General features: G+C 38.1%; 3 protein-coding genes across 5 annotated transcripts; 2 read left to right on the top strand and 1 right to left on the bottom strand.

Annotated features, from left to right (window-relative positions):
- The first annotated feature begins 683 nt into the window (after positions 1-683).
- On the top strand, positions 684-11,363 carry Sym (symplekin scaffold protein). Its single transcript, XM_022831473.2, has 12 exons — positions 684-905; positions 1,808-1,974; positions 2,260-2,415; positions 2,660-2,776; positions 3,170-3,433; positions 3,699-3,934; positions 4,077-4,324; positions 5,094-5,288; positions 5,485-5,722; positions 6,268-7,143; positions 7,265-7,910; positions 8,413-11,363. Exons 1-12 carry the CDS (start codon positions 828-830, stop codon positions 8,561-8,563), a joined length of 3,372 nt encoding a protein of 1,123 aa, XP_022687208.1. The 5' UTR covers positions 684-827; the 3' UTR covers positions 8,564-11,363.
- Positions 11,364-12,335: 972 nt separating this feature from the next.
- RpL37a (ribosomal protein L37a) lies at positions 12,336-13,757 on the bottom strand. The gene is made up of 3 exons (XM_086967831.1): positions 13,622-13,757; positions 13,142-13,277; positions 12,336-12,536 (listed from the first exon to the last, which is right to left on the bottom strand). Exons 1-3 carry the CDS (start codon positions 13,622-13,624, stop codon positions 12,394-12,396), a joined length of 282 nt encoding a protein of 93 aa, XP_086823957.1. The 5' UTR covers positions 13,625-13,757; the 3' UTR covers positions 12,336-12,393.
- A 115-nt stretch (positions 13,758-13,872) lies between these two features.
- LOC111259450 (transcription elongation factor 1 homolog) lies at positions 13,873-18,028 on the top strand. 3 transcript variants are annotated; one of them, XM_022831488.2, is made up of 3 exons: positions 13,873-13,972; positions 14,373-14,527; positions 17,598-18,028. In XM_022831488.2, the coding sequence occupies exons 2-3, from the start codon at positions 14,412-14,414 to the stop codon at positions 17,731-17,733; spliced, it is 252 nt and encodes an 83-aa protein (XP_022687223.1). In that variant the 5' UTR covers positions 13,873-13,972; positions 14,373-14,411; the 3' UTR covers positions 17,734-18,028. The 3 variants fall into 3 exon arrangements, with proteins under 3 accessions (XP_022687223.1, XP_086823967.1, XP_086823963.1); XM_086967841.1 differs by having other exon boundaries at positions 13,885-13,972; positions 14,407-14,527; XM_086967837.1 differs by having other exon boundaries at positions 13,885-13,972; positions 14,370-14,527.
- Positions 18,029-19,836: the final 1,808 nt, after the last annotated feature.

Here is a 19,836-nt window from a genome sequence, read left to right as displayed (position 1 = left end):
CAATACTGTCACTAAACGGCTGGAGTTATGTAGGCTTGTTAAGCGCATTTAATATGCTCAATTGATAAAGACGATATGCTTGTACAAACTTAATATATTTTCCTTAGTGACTTTTGAATTTTATGAATTCTACGAACGCTTTGCTCAGATTTAGTCTTAGGTTAGCTCAGATTAGGCGCTATAATATACATCGTAGATATACATTATTATCGAAATGCTCAGGACAGTGTTCATCGGTTTCTCCAATCTACAGGGAACAAATAAGTGATATATATATCTTTCAAAATTGTACCTAGTTTTTTAATCAAGTCTTTGTCGTGGTCGAGAATTCTCATAACTCGTATGCATGAATTCTTTCCTGCAATTTGCTAATAGCGGCAACTATCGAAATCGTCCACGTCATTCAGTGTTTGATGTGTTTTACTTGACCATTTTAGCATCACTACCGCCTATCGACGGCGTTTTGAAAGGTTATGAGTAAAATCCAGATGTTTTGCGCTTCGAAACTTTTCGAGCAGTATATACCTGTATTGATGTCAAAGTAGACTGTTAAATGACGTGGCTGTAAAAGAATCGCGCTCGTAGAGCGTATGCAACCCTCTCCGCTGGCATACATCGCCTGCATCAGTGAGTTAAATAAATAAACATACATCCATTCGTCATAACTGGAACATCGTATACACCGCACCGGCTTAATCGACACATTTCTAGTGTTTCGAAAGTGTTCGATTGAGAAAAGAAATTCTTGCGTCTAGATTACTGAATCCAGGACTGATGTCAGGAGTTTAATTGAGCGGTCATTTGCGTGACACACCTAGGTCGCCAGGATGTCTAAAGTGGTGCCCACAGCTGCACAGTTCTTTGCCGATGAGGGTGATACGGGACCCGAGGATATCAGCCAGCGGGTGCGTTTGATACTTGTGAAAAACGATTCGATCATTATTAGGTTGTCTCTTAATCACTCAGTGTACTCATGTAATATTTACATAATATGCGAATAAAGAGTTATTTTTTTAAGCACGTCTCAATGATTTTACGCCCAACTGTATCTAAAAGCATAAACGATGTTGCCTAATCAGTTAACCATTGCGACCACCTGCCTGGAATAGGCTGCCTATATGAAACTTTTTGGCAAGACTTCTGGTGACGTTCTTTAAGAACACCGATAATAATAATAAAGCGTCGATTAAAATCCTTTAAAACAAGTTAAACAGAACTCTTGTTCTTGTCCAGCTTTATTCAACTCAAAAATGATAAAGAACCTCATGAAAAAATATTCTATGTAACACCTAGGGCCAGTTATAGTTTATTCATGCCTACCCAGCAGTGCGAGTAGGACTAAGCATAATAATTCCTGACATGGATGCCTTTTGAAGTAGGTCACCAGTATGAAACTGTTATTAAAGGTTCCTAATTGCAGAACATTTTGAAAATAACGTTGCATATTGTGCATGGGTCAAGTTAAATGATAATTTCTGCATATTGTGAAAGCTCAGGCGTAGATGTGTTTTTTTACACAGATTGTATTGTGTGTGAAATATGTAGAGACATGGACTTACAAATCTAACTTTATCACCTGGATGTGCATTAACTTTGATTATTTCGAAGAACCTGCACATAACAGTGACTTTTTCAATGCTTTACGCGCCTTAACGGTAATTGACAAATTTCTAGACTACACAGATGTTCGATAATAGTTAATTCAAGCCAAACTTAGAACTTAGTTTAATAACTTAGAACTTTAATATACTAAGAAAATATTAGTCAATCATCTAACATGAATCTTTCTTATCGTCGATGCGTATAGGTGGTCGCCTTGCTGAACGAAGCTGCAACAGCTGCGAAGGAACAGCATAAAATTCAGAATCTACGTACAGTGCAGGAATTGATCACTCAGAGAGATCCCGGTTTACTCGATAACTTTCTAGATGAAATTCTTGCTTTTCAAAATGATCGAAGCGTGGATGTTAAAAAGTATGGATAGGAAAGTTTTCTAGAGAATTCGTTGCTTTTTAAACTAACCGCTAGTAAAAGAAGAGTTCGGATGAGATATCGCTGAGAAAGCCTATTTCTGTAAAGTTTATTAATTTCCTTTAGTCCAGAGCGGGAAACAGTACAATATATATATATATATATATATATAATATAATGTGAATATAACTATTAGCCTTTCACCAAGCATGTGTTACATGTAGTGATTGTAAGACTATAATCCGACTGTTGATGGGAGCGTAATATTAATTTCAATTGATTCGATAGATTTCTCGTAGGGTTTATGGAGGCGTCATGCAAACGCGATCCAGCTATTTTACCTAGGGTCGTAGCTAATATTCAACTGATGCTTAATGAAGAAAATCCAAATATTCAGAAGCGAACGATACAAGCTGCCACACAGCTCTACAAAGTTTGTTTAAAGTAAGCGTTCTCTAATGCCTATTTATATTTATTAATGATTTTATATTGCATGCCTGCTGATAGCAAAAAGAAAATTGAAATGGGAGACCTTTACTGCTTATATATTTATTTCATCTACATAGGTAACCGCAGAACGTGATTTTCAGGACACCGATACGAAATTGTGAGAATCCCTTAAATGAGTAAAGTTTAGAAAATAGTCGTAATACTAAAAGTAAGCTAAAATTTACTTCTCACTCTTTAGGTGGCTTTGCGCATCCAAAAGTACCATGAGCATGGACGACCTTAAAAAAAGAACGTGGAATCATTTCCAACAAATACGGGAGACAGTTTCTGGATTGCTCGACAGCTACAACGATGGGTAGAATCTACTATACTTTTCCTAAAGATATTCAGTTTAAGCTCTATTAAGGGAATGTTACTTGATATACGTCGTTCTTGCTTCACGTATCTTAGCTGTGTGGGTATGAGTATTTATTCTCCATTTCCTTATTATTTTCTTCTAATACAAATTAATAGAATGGTCGGTGCGACAGAGCGAACAATGTTTTTGATAAAAGATCTCAACTAGAATCTTCCCGATTTCTATGTAGCTATAGATTAGGCGTATTTGCCCCTGCCGGTTCTGAATGAATAAGGCGCTTCTAGAGCATTAAGATATTAATTAACTAGCGGATTTTGAAGTTATATTAATAATCAGATAGAGAGAAAACTATATCTTCTTTTTTTTTCATATGTGATTGGCGGGTTGCAGAGTTCGAACGCAGGTGATCAAGTTTATGGAAACTGTCGTTTTATGCCAAACATTCCCTGATGTACATTCACCACCGAAACGTGCCGATGATGTGGCCTTAGATGACGCTCCCATACACGTGGCACAAGTTATTAAGTTGACTACTCTTGAGCAACAAGCTAAGAAAACTCTCGAAAACCTCGTAGCGTACCATGGTGCAAAGCATATATCATCAATAAACCTCATGACGTGTACTCAGGCTTTAGTCATCGTGGCAACTTCACGGTGAGCAAGTCCACTTTCTTTGTACTTTCATATAAACTGACTATACAGTGTTAAATGAGTTCGGACCCAGCACAAGGTCAGAACTGAATATGCTTATGTTTAAGGAAAGCAATATATGAGCTAGGTACGCTTTTTATTTTTTACTGCGTAAGACACGGATACGTTTTTGGAATTGACATAAAGTATGTGAAAGCTATCGGCAAGTGGTGTCAAGTTTGTTTCAATTAAAGAGTATGCTATATTATCTTTTTCTATCTTCTGACAGTGCGGAGTTCATGCCTCGGGTTATAGCCGCTTTGGAGAAGCTGCATGCCAATTTGCCGCCAACGTTATCGATGTCACAGGTATCGTCAGTCCGTAAACACCTCAAATTGCAGTTACTTTTACTATGCAAGCACCCAGTGGCTTTGAATTTTGCACCCCAGCTTACTGCTCTTCTGTCCGACTTGGGTGCTACGCCTCATGAATTAGCCAAACAACTTCCATCGAAATTTATTCAGGGTGAGTCAAAAGTAATTATTATCGAAAAAAAATGCAGCTGGGCATTATAGGTCAAGGAAGCTACAACTGAAAATAATTAGCAAGGCGTTTTAACTGAAAAATTACCTTCAAAGCAAGTTTTTGTGAATATTCATCTTTGCAGAATCAACCAGAAAGCGAACGATCCCTACAGAGGCTCCGATTGCCCCTAAGATGCCCTGGATGATGCCTGTTTCGGTGGGCGGAATTGCCGATGATGATGAAGACGGTGAAGCAGATACTGGACCACGTGGCGTTGCATATCGAGCAGCCGACAAGGACGCTAGTCAGAGCGCTATTGATATAACAGCAGCCGATCTTACTCCGCGTCTTACGACGCTGAACGTTACGGATATTGTTCTCGTTAGCATGGTACGCTACGATGCCATTGAGTAACGTGAAGAATATTCATTATGCTTTACTTATTCATTTGGTTAACTGCCGAGTCCATTCTTCTAAATATCGCAGTTGCGCTAGCGTGTTAAATTAAACATGGGGTCAATTGCTTAAGTAAAGTTAATTCTAAAATGTCAGTTTAATAGAGATTGCAGCTCTATATAACGTTTGAATTTAGAATCTTAACTTTTGGAATTTTATTGTTATATATATATAGTTATAGGAATTAGTGTTAAAGAAAAATTATGATTTTATTATTAGCTTTAGAAATAACAAATCTAAGTTGTGCATCTACCTGGAAATCGCTTATTTACTGTTCGTCCAGCTAAGAGTTTTCTTATAAGATAATTTGAAAGACCAAAAGATTAGCTTATTGTTTGCATACATGTCACCAAAACCGTCGTGTCAGAACGATGGCATAATAATAATCATTTGACTGCGCGAGAAGAAGCTAGACTGATACCCTTTAAGGCTGTAACCTTAAAGCTTAGTGACTTTTATGGATCGTTGTAAATCGTCGCCATGACGTGTACATCTGAGTCCTTAGCTGAAAAGCGGTGATAATAGGTTCGAATCCTGCAGTGCAACAACATATGCTCCAGTTAAACTAAAAACCTACAGGACTGAGCTTCAAAATTAATAAAAAAAAAAAAAAGAACCATAAAGGATTGCTTTACTTTCCGGGCCTGATCGTCATACTTTTTAAACATGACGTAGTAACCTTTATTCCATATTGGTATTCTAGCTTCGCCTGCCAGAGGCAATGCCAGCTCCCTTTAAAGAGACCTACACACCGATCGGTTCCGCGGGCACCGAACAACAAATCTCTCATTTGGCTCGTCTCATGGCGTCCCAAATGACGGAGCAAAATCTTGGAAAGGGCGTTGAAGAGATGATGCGTCAAGCTCAAATTGAGATGAGTCAACCGCAAGATAACCAGGTATTCCAGCAAATGATCCTTTTATCGATTAGATATACACAATTTATAGTACTTTTTATGTTGCAATGACCCCACTATTACATGTGATGAATGTTTTAAAAAATGCTATGGGCTTCGACCTCAGTTGATCATTCCGTCAAGGGACCTCCCGTTAATGCGGTTTTGGACTCAAATTTTCTACATCTTCTGTTAATAGGACTCTGCGGAGCCAATGCAGATCGAAACAATTGGCGGTACTAAAATACCTGGGTCCAAAAAAACAACGAAAGAACCGGAAGTTCGAGAAGAAGCTTTGCCACCGCTACTGCCCTCAGGCGCCGAGATCCCTAAAATGCGAGCCCTTCACCTAAATCTAGCAGAGGTCACTCGACCAATGAACAAGGAAGAACTGGAAAGCTTTATGGTTTCGACAGTACGTAGACTCCTGAAGACGGGTCAGTATCGTACAGTGTTTTCATTATGGGGTCTATTAGAGGGTGCAAGTATGTCATCTTAATTTTGGTTTATCTTGGTACGTCTTTTCTCGGTAAAGAAAACCTCTAGTCTATGGCTTTTATTAAAGATTTAAATAAGGAGTTAAGAGTCCTTGCGTTATAGGATTTATTATACAATATAAGTGTATAATCTCAAATTCAGTTTCTTTTTTGTAACGTTTTCTCTCAACAAAAGGGACCTGGTTAAAGATTGAAATGAAGCGTGCACTTATATGTATCCCTTGCTATTAGATAAATAGATAAATCAGATCATCGTACAACTAAACAAATCAGCTCAAGCCTTTTTGTGATTCGAACAAATTGTGATCAATTCAGAAAGTCAGCCCATTGCGATGTTGTTTGGAATACGGCTACGATAAATATACACAAATTCTGTGAAGAACTTTCCTAAACGTGCTCACACCAGATTGGTCATTTTCAATGGACTTGTTATTGCTACTGATATTTGTTGTCGATATTTTCCGTACTGGTAATTTTCTGCATAGGACTGACAAAACACTCGAAAGCGCAGCTGAAGACGATTGCCGGTGTGGCTACGCAGCAGCGTGGCGATATAGCGGAGCTGATCCGTGAATTCATTTGCAAGAATGTTCGAGCGAACTCGGACCTTGTCATGATGTGGCTTTTCGAGGAATATACGGCCGATCTTGCTCTTCCAAATTCAGACCCACCGTTAAAAAACTACTCACAGTGCGTTCATGATATCCTCATGGATCTACTTATCAAGGTAGAGACACGGGATCGAGACGTGATCTTTCAAAGGGTATTCATGGAGGCTCCGGTTGTTACAGAGAACGCTATTGATATTTTGCAACAATACTGCCAAAATGAAGTGTCAGTTAACCACGGACTGCACATTTTACGTTCTCTAATTGAATATAGACCCATCCGCCAAAAACACTATCTTGAGCTGCTGCTGCAATTGACAACCAACCACATGGAGGAGGTGCGACAGCAGGCAGTCAAACAGTGCTTAATTCTCGCGCAGAAATCAACCGAGATGAAAGAAGCGGTTGAGAATTACGCTCTTCAGCACCTCCGGGCACTGCTAGAACCATCGCCACCAGCTACCCTTTACCCAAATCAACAAGAGGGTGATAATGTTTGGTTAGAGGATGATGTAAAATTGTGTATGACACTTTATCTGGCCCTGCTGCCGGTTAATCACGCACTGATACACGATCTGGCGCACGTTTATGTAGCAGCACCGACCGATACAAAAAGAACGATACTTTGGTCGCTTGAGCAACCCGTTAAAGGAATGGGCATGGAAAGCCCTGAACTGTTATTGTTGCTTGAAAATTGCCCGAAGCACGCTGAGACGTTGATTACTCGAATCCTGCATCTTCTCACTGAACAAAGTAAGTGACGTATAGTTATAGTTCTGGATCTAATATTTATACGTCGCATTAAATAATTGAAACAACAGTGTAGGAATATAACAATAATAGTTCCCTATATTTTGTGTTTGCTACATTTCAGATGCGCCATCAGCAGAGCTTGTGCGCCGAGTGCGTGATTTATACCATAAACGAGTGGGTGATGTACGTTTCCTTATACCGGTATTGACAGGTCTAACTTATAAGGAAGTGGTAGCAGCACTACCAAAATTAATTAAACTGAACCCGAACGTCATTAAAGAGGTATTCAATCGGTTGCTTAGTTGTGGTGAGTCTGGTGGCCCGATATCGCCAGCAGATCTGCTAGTTGCTTTACACAACATCGAACCATCAAAATGCGACGTTAAGACAGTGATCAAGGCAACGGCCCTGTGCTTCGCTGAACGAAGCGTCTATACACAAGATGTCCTGGCATTAGTACTACAACAGCTCATGGAGCAGAACCCTTTACCCACACTGCTTATGCGATCTGTGATCCAATCATTGACACTTTATCCACGTCTGTTAGGCTTCGTGATGAACATCTTGCAAAGACTTATAAGTAAGCAGGTGTGGAAACAGAAAAAGGTTTGGGAAGGATTTATAAAATGCTGCGAACGCGCTCAGCCACAGAGCTTGCACGTTATCATTCAACTTCCGGCCGAACCTTTACAGGAGCTTTTTAATGAGGCGCCATCTCTTAAGGAGCCCTTGATACAACACGTCACGTCACTCACACAGCATCAGAGGTATGTTCCATTTTAAAAAACAACTATACAAGTTTACTGATTTTTGCGAAGTTTCATGGAAAAACAGACAACGAGGCATGACAAACGCCGAGTATGCACGCAAAATGTGATCTCTGTATGTGTGTGTGCAGAAACAGTGTTTTTTGCATTAACGCTTATATTGTTATTATTACTACCATTGTATTCCAATATGTTTTCGTGTTTTTCCCCACACCTGGTGGTGCATCTCAACCATGTTTTTATTTGACTGAAAGAGGTTCGTATGAGAATGTTGTTTTTCAATAGGTGAATTGGGATACGCATTAACAAACTAAATGAATAAAAATAAGCGATTATCACCAAAAACTTTTTTACGAAATAGCAATAAAATCTATATATCTATCAGTAGTAAGGAAGATTGGATGGGCATAGATAAACATGATATGGATTAAAAATGCATATCTTTGTGAAAAATTAGCATTCCTTTTCATTGTCAAAATTAAAAGTGTGCTGCTCTTCACAGATCTCACATTCCGTTGTCGGTGCTGAAGATCCTGTTTCCCGAAGATGTCGCTTCACAGGTAGCGACTGAAAAGGAGGCTCGAGTGGGAGAGCAACAACAGCCGATGGAACAAGACGACAGTAGTCAGTCTTCCTCCAGAGGTAGAGAATAATGTACATCTAAACAACAAGTCAGTCGGCGACTGTTATCTCCATATCGCTGACCACTCTTCTTAAAGTAATGTCCTGTAATAATCTAGTTATCATCGTAAGCGACGTTATAAATTTCAGACCATACAAGTCGGAGGGTCAAAAAGTTTGTATGTAATAATGTAAGACAATGATTAATGTAAAGGGAGAGAAGCAAAACCCAAATTATTTTTTGTGCATTTGTCAATAGATATTCAGCTTTGTCATGGTGTTAAGATAATAATTATTGTTTCCGGTGAGTGGGATGTGAATTCGAAGCTATAATAAAACGACGCCCTTATAAAAGCAGTTATAAGGCTGGATACGTGATATTTAGAATTTACGTATATAAGGGCTGTGAAATAGATTTGGATTAGGGTTTTGCGAATCGAATGTTCATTAAAGTGACCCTCTGTGGTCGTATAACAGCTTTTGCAGAGCCCGTACGGAGCCCTGCTTTAATAAATCCGTCGCTATAAATTTATATAATTTCCAAGATAATTTACTTGTGAAAACGTATTTTGTTATATACGCAGAAACTGAATAGTGTATGGCTGAAAACATTTATTATAGGAAATGATATGCAGACATTATTTTAACGAACATACAATTGAGATTTATGAGTGTATGCACTAGAAACTGCTACAGATGCAAACAGAAGCAGCATTAATTTTTGACAATTTGGATGAGATAAGGACAACTGAAGTATTGCTTTGTTGAATATTCAAATCACTTCTAAAAAGAGGAGCTGTATAGAGTATTGAAATCGAAGTAATAACTGAAAAAAGCTTCCGAGATGAAGTTAAGTATTGAAGCATATTAAACATCTGAGTTTGGTTTTTGTATAAATGAAGGTGTGCGTGAGTTCATTGTCGTACTGAAAAATATCTTCGTAGTGATCGTTTCGAGCACGTTTGCAAACTACACAACTCTCAACCCTAACAATTACTCCTTGGCATATATAGGGGAGGATGGGGCTGTATGGGTGCTTCTTCCACAAGGTGACCGAAGTAACCTTATTATAATTCGTTAATTTCCAAGAAAGTATCAATTGATTAAAAGATATCTATGCCTATGTTGACCCAATAGGTAAGGTTACATAGGCCAAAGATGCAGCTATTTGGGCCACTAATGATTTTATGCAAAGTAGTCAGTCAATCTACAAAACGGAAGACCAAACGTTTTTCTTCAAGAAAGACTGTGATTATGGCTAGAGAAGCCAATGTTTTATAATCATTTATTGCCAAGCTAGGCAGATAATTTTTTAGGATTCATCTATCATAGAACCACACACAGTTTTGTTGTGCAATGTGAAATCGACTTCTGAATGGGTGATTTTGTTACGAATAATTATTCAGGGTGAATTCTGATCTTATTATAAGCAATGTGGTCCATATGTCAACGATGTTGTTTTGTCCGAACGATGCGTTATGCCAATAAAGTCGTGAAAATGTTTTTCAAAAACAATGTGACGCATTGTCAAACGGCATGTTACGATTCAGCCTTAGTTGAACTTGACCTATGTACACATATATACACTCACACACTCAGTTACTATGGGCTATGAGGCTACTTGGTTCCTTCAATTTCTTTGTAAAACTAATACGAGTGGTATTTTGTTTCACAAATGCTCGAAACACAGTAGCCCATATAGACCGCAGCTAAATGGCTTTAAAGTCACATGCTTTAGGCAGTATGTTCCGTTGAGTCAGCGTTAACATCATTTGAAAACTGGAGTTTGGTTGCAGTAGATGTACTGATATAGTTAAGATACCTTTATTCCGACTTAAAATAGAGCGCCTTGAAGGTAAATTGTCTGCAAATAATTTTTATGCGTCTGCACACATAAAAATTGTACTTTTTATGACACAGATCGCTATTACTTTTCATTATACATCAGCCGCTTGAGAAGTGGCTCGAATTCGTTATGTTTCTGTAGAGTTGTGCAAACACAAATGCGGATAACAAAATTTTCGTACGGCACTCAGACGTGGACTTTTTTGTACTCGACTTCCTTCGAATGGTTTAAAACTTGGTGGTTCGTGGTGGAGGTTCAGTACCTAGGCGATATCATGGTTACTCACGTGTTGCTTTCGCTCAACTTTCTAAATAACTTGATAAAGTTATTTCGTCACGACAAGTCTATACGTAGTGCGGCCTGTTGTACTAGGCGTCAACTAGCCTCATTTTTTTACTCTTACTGAATGCATAATCTATCTGCAATTTGAGTTATTCCTTTTTGCGGCGAATATGTTAATCTACGTAAGCGTCCACCATCAATGGTTAACGTTAGTAATTCGACCAGTCTTGAAATACGGACTAAGGAGTTCAAATGGCACGCGAGTCATTGCGTCTTGACACCCGAAATTGACATAAAATGTAGACGCATTGCTATTGTGTTGTTCCATGGTTAAACGATAAACTACTTATACTCCTCCTACCTAGAATTTGTAGACTGCAAGCGTGATGTTTGAGACCCGAAATATGGTAATTTGTGCCTAGTCAAGATGAAGCCATAGGATACTCTAGTAGATGTCTACAGCTTTGATATGCAAATCGATAATCTGATCTGGATATAGGACAAGAGGCTAATCAAGTAACTATTTTTGCCGAAATTTCTTTTAGGATAGGGTATACCTTTGGTTTCATCCCGTCAGTCAAACGAGCCTGGACAGAATTTATCCTCATATCATAATTAAATTGTAAAATATAGCAGACTTTTTGCTCAGCTTCAAAGTGCTGAATTTCCATTCAGAATAAAGGCATTCCAAAAATTTGACCACATTAAGTTTTGTCAAATTTCAGCTTCCAAACGACATCAGTCAACTGATCAGCCGACCCGACGCGACTCATATTACTTGAGACGTACTTTTCTACAACCCAATGCAATGACTATAAGACTGGATTGTAGTTAGCTTTGATTTAGGGGAAACTGTAATAGAACGATAAAGTGGTTATTTTGCTCGTCCATCGTCCAATGAAAATTCAACAAAATGAAACAAAATACTTAGCTGTTCTATATAGCCCCATCTACTGAACTTTGATTAAGAATACAATAACGCGAATTGTACTTCCAGTTTTTTTAGCAGTGTTCTTTTTTAGCTATAAGTCGAAAGACAAGTCTCCGAAATAGCGTGTAGAGCTAGCATTAGTTTTTCAGTTTGAGCAGCTTTTTCGAAAAGTGCCACGTTAGAAGCGTCTTCTACGATCTCCTATGATAACGGAATGACACCACAAGTGTCAGGAAGACCAGTTGTCCATGTGGTTGTTAAGGATGAAAACACTGATCGTAGTACCTTAAGGATAACTGCTCTGTTACAAAAACTTTACTGAAGACGATAGTGTTTAACGTAGCTGTATGTACATATGTACTCTTAACCTATATTATGTAAACAGATAACGTTTAAATGCCGCCTAACATTTTCTCGAGTTTTTTAAATTGATTGCCGCATTCATTCTATTTTACTTAACAGCGTCAATATTTCTTTGATCTAGGTGAATCACAATTGTTTCCTTAACTAAATCCAGAGGATTCAAGTAGTTACGTTCTAGACCAGAATTGTTTCGTCGAAATTGTTCTTTAGATTCCTAGAATAAGTCCCTGTTGGATATTCTAATTTTAGCTGCGTCCACACAATTGCTTTAAAATGCAATGCCTACGGTAATGCATAACAATACTTCTCAATGGTTACTTGGTGATGTTCCCTAATTAACTAAGCATACAATACAAAGATCATAAATAAAGACATCGAGATGTAAGTTATGGGGCCATACACTTTAGCTCGGTTACACCGAAGCGCCTCGTACGCCGAATTTATTTTGCGGCAGCAGCCTTCTTGGCTATAGCCTTGAATGGGTCTACTTTTGGGGGCTTGTTCCTTTTCAAAGCTTTCTTCAAGTGACGCATACGACCTGTACCAGGGGCCTTCCTGCGCAGAGCCTTCACTGACCAGTTATCTGAAGCCACAGGGAACAAACTTGTGTAGCTGAAGTTAATAAATTATAGTATTGTCTTCTTTAATTATCGGTAAGCATTAAACGCGTATTGTAGGACTCAAATTTAAAGATGCTAATTGCAAAATAATCTTGATAAAAGGAATGTAATATGTAACGTCAGTACGTTTCCTATACAACAAAAAACAAACGCATGTAATTATTTTAAATATCCACATAGAAAATACAACAATACGACGTTGATGAAGCAGAACCAGTCAGATCTCAGATAAGTGATTAGAGGTATTCTGTCGGTTCACACTGTTTCTGTTAGTTCCTTGTTTGAGCCGACGTACTCAGATCGGCTCGAAGTGATTAAGCTCAGAAGTAATTGACGACCTGTTGTTCATCTCATACTGGTTAGAAGTAAACCATCGATAAATCGGCTTTACGTCCGATAATATTATTAAATGTTGCTTCAGACGGCTGGTGCTTTTCGATACGAAATGAATATCTCTGTTTACTTTCGTTTAAGTTCAATGGGTAAACACGTTACCACAGTATCATATCACGAGGAAGTATAGAGATCATAAAGTATAGGAAAGCCTAAAACATAGTTAAACACTTACAGCTTCTGATCTTCGGATCCGGATAACCACAACATGCGCAGCGGCTTTTCTGGATATGATAGGAGGATTTACCACAACGACGGCACAAAGTGTGCGTCTTGTTGTGGCGCTTTCCGAACGATGAGGTACCCTTCGTCTGAAAACCGCAAATGCATTTAACACAGTGAATGAAATGGACATTCTGAAGAGCTCTAAGTATGTTTCCCCGTAATATTCTCTCAACAATAGATGTGTAAATACTTCTTCATAGAGACTACATCTGCACATCCACGCGCCGCACGTATGCAACTGCAAATACACATTTCACTACATCATAGAACACGGCCCACCTGCCGCTTACGTGATGCTCCGCTTACACTTAAATCTCAATAAGCTTATTTGGATTAATCTAAAAAACATGTCCAATATAAATTTAAGGCTTGTTTAATTAAAAAAACTAGCGATTTCTTGAGATTTTTTTTCGAATTCACATGAACGCACCATGATTCACAGGCTCCTGTTTGCAAAAGAGTCGACTTCTCTGTTGTTCGATACCGAAACCATTCGATATAGAGGGCGCCACATTTGCCCAGTTGAATTTAATAAAAACTAACCAAAGTATTTATTTGCGTGATTGACTGGGGTTACTTAGGCTGAATTTCTCTTGAGTTGATCGTGAAAACTAGAATGCATTCGACATATGTTGCTGCCTATATTCGAAGATAATTCCATCAACCGCCCGATCCATATGTAAACAGAGGCAGTGTCGCCGGCCATGTCTACTGGAGCAGAACGGCTCGAGGGGACAGTGTATTGTGAGTGTTGCTAAATGTGCGTTTACCAACGATCGAGGTAAAAAACGTATTAACGATGCTTTAAAACCTATTATTAATTAATGCATTTTCTTAAAGGTCCAATCTGCTGAAGGGCAAAATGGTGACGGCAACTTGCCGATAATAATAATTCTTGTGTGAGTTTACATTTGCGCGCTTTCGTGAAGCTTTTAAGCAAACTGCGTTGCCTAAAATCGTCGGTCTATGCCAGATAATAATAGATTTGTCAACTCGATAAATTCATAGTGCAAGATGTTTCTTTTTGATTTTGTCGATGATGTATTAAATCTGCTTAGCAAATATCTTTTATTCAAAGGTTATTGAGGAATTTGGGTTGTCGTAAAATCAGAGAAAATGTCTTTGAACTAACATTCAACATATTGTTGTGATTGAAATTTATTTCATTACGGTATCAGCAGAAAAGAAGCCAACTGATTCCGAAAGGTGTTACAGGAAACATGGGTCGTCGTCGGAGTAAACGCAAGCCACCTCCAAAACGCAAAAATATCGAAGCTTTAGATACGATGTTCAATTGCCCTTTCTGTAATCACGAACGTTCGTGTGAAGTAAAGATGTGAGTAATACAAAATTTGTTGGCTTTTTATCAGATGATAGTACGTGAGGTAAAATATTTAAAAAATGTTCTATTTTCTGCGATCAGTTTACGTTATAGTATGTAGCTTGACCATATGATCTATTGAAGTCAAAAGTATCAGCTGATCGCTTGCTACTCACAACTCAGCGGAATGTCTGTAGAGTGTGGACCTGTTAAGCAATGAAACTGGTCATTTCGCCATCGCATAAATAAACAATAGAACATACAGCTATTATTGGCATGCAATTGAATCTGTTTCATCAATACTTACATATAAAGCTTGGTAAATAAATGTGGCCAGTGTTAACAATAATTGTCTTTTTTAATAAATACTTGGCCTATCGCTATCTATAACTGTAAAAAATAGAGGTACGCATAAGGGGCATACATGCATTATTCGCCGTTAGTTTGAAAACTGTTTGGGATATTAATTGTAAGGAGTAGAATATATATTAGGTGTTGTCTTTTATCATTAGAAACTTTACGGTAGAGTGCACTTTGCTATTTTTGCGGTGAGTTTGGTTAGAGTCAAACAACTTACACAACATCAACTGTAGTATTCTTTCCTGCCGCGCATGAGTCCTTTAATAGGCGAAGTGATTAATTTTTGGCAATAAAGGGTGATCGTTTGATGCAATATTAACATAGTTCCGCAAATAAAATTTGGAAAAAAAACGAACTGAAGCAAATGAATAAGTGTTGAGGATATTTATACTTCGAAGAAGCATGGTTTAGTGTAACCTTTCTAATGGTAGTTCGATTCATAGTTTTTGAAGCGCTTGGTAATTTATTATGCTTTAAACTGAGAGAATATATTATATATTTGGTAAACGTGGGTGTCAGGCAATGTTCTTTCGTAGTTGGGTTTATTGTAAAGTTTTAATAAAAAGTTTAAAAACAAGATGTGCGCATGAAACAACACTTATATTGATTCGGTGGTTGCTGAAGCTCTACCAATAAGAAGCCAATTTGGCAGAGATTGCGTGCTTGAATGTGAGCATCAGTGCAGAAGGCTCTTTGGACATCTTTGACATAAAAACAACTATCTACAGAGGAAGAGTGATGGCGTTGACCTGAGGCATCCTCTCTGTGTAGATTGTTACTACTTAAAGGCGTAACTTAAAAGAAAAATATTATCAATGCCTGTAGTGCCGGAAGGACACATTCCCCTTAGGGGAGTCGATACTGGTTAGCGATGGAGACCACGTGGCTGCGTGGCCGAGAGTGGCACCTCAACATTTTTATAGTCGAATTCAAGAGACTCCGAGAGCTATAGGTCTGTCCAGACCCACAGTCAGCCAAAGACCAAAAGCAAATAAAAGCTCATACTGTGAATCACCTGCCATAAAAGTCACACAGGTGTGTTACTTAAAGACCCCTCTACATGGAAATATAACTAACAAGCGAAAATGCTGAGTAAGGCAGATTATGCTTTGTGAGAGTTTTTTTGAAATTGATTAGGTTAAAGATCATAATGTGCCTAGTATAGGTCGTTGTAATCACGATAATTTAGTAAGGTGGAAATTTGAACTTCGAGTAGCCTAAGTATCGAGCAGCATGTATGAGAAACACAGTAAGTACGCGAAAGCGTGAGTCGCTTTGTTGCGTATGACTGTACAGCACCTTAACCTACACTGCTCAAATTGTCTAAACAATACACCATTTTAAATTAGAGGAAATATGCAGTTTGAGGGTAAATGTATGATGTGCACTTTCTTTTACGTCCTAAGAGATTTTCGGATAAATGTGAAAATATTTAACTTTACTATTTGAATTGTTTGGCGTAAGTAAGAATTCGTAGATACGTAATATGTTAGGACCATCTCAAAAACACCTGTCAACGATGTTTTGGATGTTTAGCACATAGGTCTGGCCTGTCGAGAAAGCAGTTAACAAAAAATGATATGCCTGAGAAAAATCACGTTCATACTAAAAAGTATGAGAGCTTTGGCTGTAAATTCTAATGGAAAACGCCGCGCTTCGTCACCAAACAAATGGAGTAAGAAAAGGCGCTTGTTTAGATACTGCATAGTGTTAACAATTTGTATTATTATTATTCTTATTATTAATAATAGGATTAGAAGTGGAAGGTGCAAAATCTACCAAAGCCATGAATCTACCAAACAGCACTAATTAATGAAGCAGTGTTAACACTAAACACGACAACGAATGTCGGAAATATGCTCCCTGACATTATTCTTCAGTAAAAACCCATCGATAGAGCCCAATATTCCTAATGCAAGTAGTACGAAATAGTACTTCTTTGAATCGGTGTATCTGGATTTTTTTCTCAGAGTCTGCGTTGTCTGCCACCCACAAGTGCAGTGGAGACGACGATTTCAGCCATCTGGGCAATTGGAAAACAGCTTTTTCAAGGGATCGTGAACGGCTTGGAACTTGAAGCGCTTTGACTTCACATCTTTGTCGGAATTGCGGCGTTTACATATTGAAGGGATATGGATATAATCTCATCCTCACTTGAGTGTTGCGTTATCTTTAGCTTTAGATAATTTAGGTCGGACATGACCGTCAATTACGAATGCAGCAAGAGACCCAAACCGGTCCATATAAACCTTGCAATGTAGGAGTGCCTTCCTTCCTTTGCTTTTAACCGCAAGCTTCTTTGCTATTGTTAGGCTTGCCTTTTTCTATATATTGCTTTGCAGCTTTTCGTCAGTACTTCGCGGAAGCGTTTTTTTGTGATAGTGAGTTCCTGCTTCTTTATTATATTGTCTATTTTTCTATTTTATTGAGCACTTTCCCACTGTACTAGCGTGCTACTGCACGAACTGTTAGTTCCTGATTCAAAAACGAGGTTTGAGCAGCTTGAGCAGTTGGCATTTAGTTACCACAGTTAGGTGTATTTTGCCCAAGCCAACTAGCATCGTAAAAAGTCTCCTGTGCTGTAAATGAAGACGTTTGCTTTCGGGAACCACGATCTTGGCGATTAAATAAGGTCTTACCTCCACATCATTCCCCATAGATATTTAATAGCTCTCGACTGATCTCATTAACATCTGCATATTAATTTTTCATTTATTATTTTCAGGGATCGAGTACGCAATACAGGACGAATAACATGTAGGGTCTGTTTAGAAGATTTTCAGACCCAGATCACCTATCTTTCTGAGGCAATCGATGTTTATGGCGATTGGATCGATGCGTGCGAAAATGCCAATCACTGATGACGGAGAACATGGAAATAAGGAAGGGTAGCCCAAAAAAGATCACATTAACATATAAACTGGTGTATACACATTATATATTTATATATAATATATACAGATTTATTGAACTGATGCAAGTCGTGAGCTCTTCAGTTAGCGAAGAATTATGCAAATGGTTGACTTAATTACCGCCTATGCTTGTGTATATATTATGCGTTGCGCGAAGAAGACTTATAAAACCATACCATTGTTTGACTAAATGCCAAAATGTTTTAAATAAACCAAATGTGCAAATTATGTAAATTAAAACCCACTTTTTACGTTTCACTTTTTTTTTGTATTTTCACTGCTAGCTTTATTATTATTCAGTATTTTCATATAACATTTGTAATTCAAGTATATGTTCTACATAGCTCTTATATAAATAGACTCACTTAACGGTATGTACTAACATTTACGAAATATTAAAAATAGATTATATGTACTCTATCACCCATTAACATGTATACGTGTATGACTCCAAACGATGCTTTCAAAGCTATTTAGCTGCTATATATATTTTCCTATACATATATTACATTTATTGAAGGGAAGGATAAACTTATATATTTGTAGCGTCTGTGCTTCTCAGCTTCGGCTCGTTGTTAGGCCAAAGTGGACCGCTAAAAGAAAGGTGGCCTACAACTAGTAAAACCTAGTAAGATAATTGTATTACCCCATTTATTATATTCATTAGCCTGGTATCTACGCTTTACGTCAACACGTATTACATATACGTATTGACGTAATGTTATACCAACGTTTGCGTATGTGACACATTGCATAATTGCGTCCATCATCAAATGGGACAAACCCGTTAAAATATTGGACGTTCCATAGCTTCATCAAATTAAAAATATATGACGTGTCTGTAATGTGATAAAAACGATTCATCCAGCTGTAATGATAAAAGTTATTCAATTATTCTCGATGTGGCGATTGTGTAAGAAGGACACAGGTTTAGTTTAGTCATTGTATCATCGTTTATGTATAGACGCACATCAAAGACCCATGATAGTAATAACCAATGATCTTCTTACATGATGTCTTACTGTCATTTCTGGCACATGTCAAATGAATTGTAATTCCTCTTTGTATAAGTATTTTGTATTGGTGTATTGAAAAATTTTCTGGCTGGCTTTACCGGTTGCATGAGCCCCATCATCATCATAATGTCGTTTCCAATTACAAGAATCTGAGCAAACTTTGTTTTCCATGGCGAGAGTCTGCCCTATCTGCCATTTATCAATACAACTTCATCAACACTATAAAGGAAAGGAAGTAAATCTGCAGTGTTAAGAAGCCAGACCGACCGTCTACTGTTAACACACGTGATGTTCGCCAACATTGCTCTCATGAAATCATCACCGTTTAATTAGGTCTTTATGAGCGCTTTTGTTATTTCAGTTACTGCATACACGTTCTTTCGGAACCGTACAGCACGCGCACTGATAGTGCGCGTCGTGATTTAGGCTTATTTTGTTCAATCGTAGACCAGGCCTAGCATGTTTCTTCGTCCATTTCTCTGTTGATGTTACCGATGACAGAGAGTATTGGTCAGGCAGTATTGCGCTTTCTGTAGTAACAAATCACTTTCAACCCTTTCTGTACCTAACATCTCTATAATAAGATAGTATTGTATTCTCATATCTCTTATTTGCTCAAGCTTATTATAATAGCGTTGCAACGGATGAAACGCTGAAATAGCAATAGTAATCATAATCGCATTAGCAGCCAGTATTATCAGCAACAGGTTCTTTGATTTCTCGATCGCTGCTTTTTAAGGCAAGAGGCACATTATTCTCGATTATTGGATTTTCTCGAGTGCAGAATTCTAGAGAACGTGGTTCATTTGAAGCAACGCCAGATATAAAGCTCACCAGTTAAGGCATGATAGCGCACTTTTATGCAAAAAGAAAAACAAACAACGAAACAAACTGGAAAACTAGTTTGTATTGAAATGTATATATGACATTCGACAAATGATCGTTCAAGCACAGCGCTGTTCCATTTTCCGCGAATATAGCTTGTATTGAGGCAACGTCAGTAGGTGCGCGACAATTGGAAATCATCGTGTTATAT

The sequence above is a fragment of the Varroa jacobsoni genome, unplaced genomic scaffold (assembly GCF_002532875.2).
Source record: "Varroa jacobsoni isolate VJ856 unplaced genomic scaffold, vjacob_1.0 scaffold_33, whole genome shotgun sequence".
NCBI lineage: Eukaryota > Metazoa > Arthropoda > Arachnida > Mesostigmata > Varroidae > Varroa > Varroa jacobsoni.
Note: the sequence above shows the minus strand (reverse complement) of the source record. Positions and strands in the feature narration are given on the sequence as shown.

Bases quoted from the DNA above. Each gene is read 5' to 3' on its own strand.
- Sym (XM_022831473.2), top strand. From the start codon at position 828: ATGTCTAAAGTGGTGCCCACAGCTGCACAGTTCTTTGCCGATGAGGGT. The intron at 2,777-3,169 runs GTAGAATCTACT...GGCGGGTTGCAG, and splicing joins CTCGACAGCTACAACGATGG to AGTTCGAACGCAGGTGATCA. The intron at 3,935-4,076 runs GTGAGTCAAAAG...TCATCTTTGCAG, and splicing joins TCCATCGAAATTTATTCAGG to AATCAACCAGAAAGCGAACG.
- RpL37a (XM_086967831.1), bottom strand. The intron at 12,537-13,141 runs GTAAGTGTTTAA...CTGTGGCTTCAG, and splicing joins GGATCCGAAGATCAGAAGCT to ATAACTGGTCAGTGAAGGCT.
- LOC111259450 (XM_022831488.2), top strand. From the start codon at position 14,412: ATGGGTCGTCGTCGGAGTAAACGCAAGCCACCTCCAAAACGCAAAAAT. The intron at 14,528-17,597 runs GTGAGTAATACA...TATTATTTTCAG, and splicing joins CGTTCGTGTGAAGTAAAGAT to GGATCGAGTACGCAATACAG.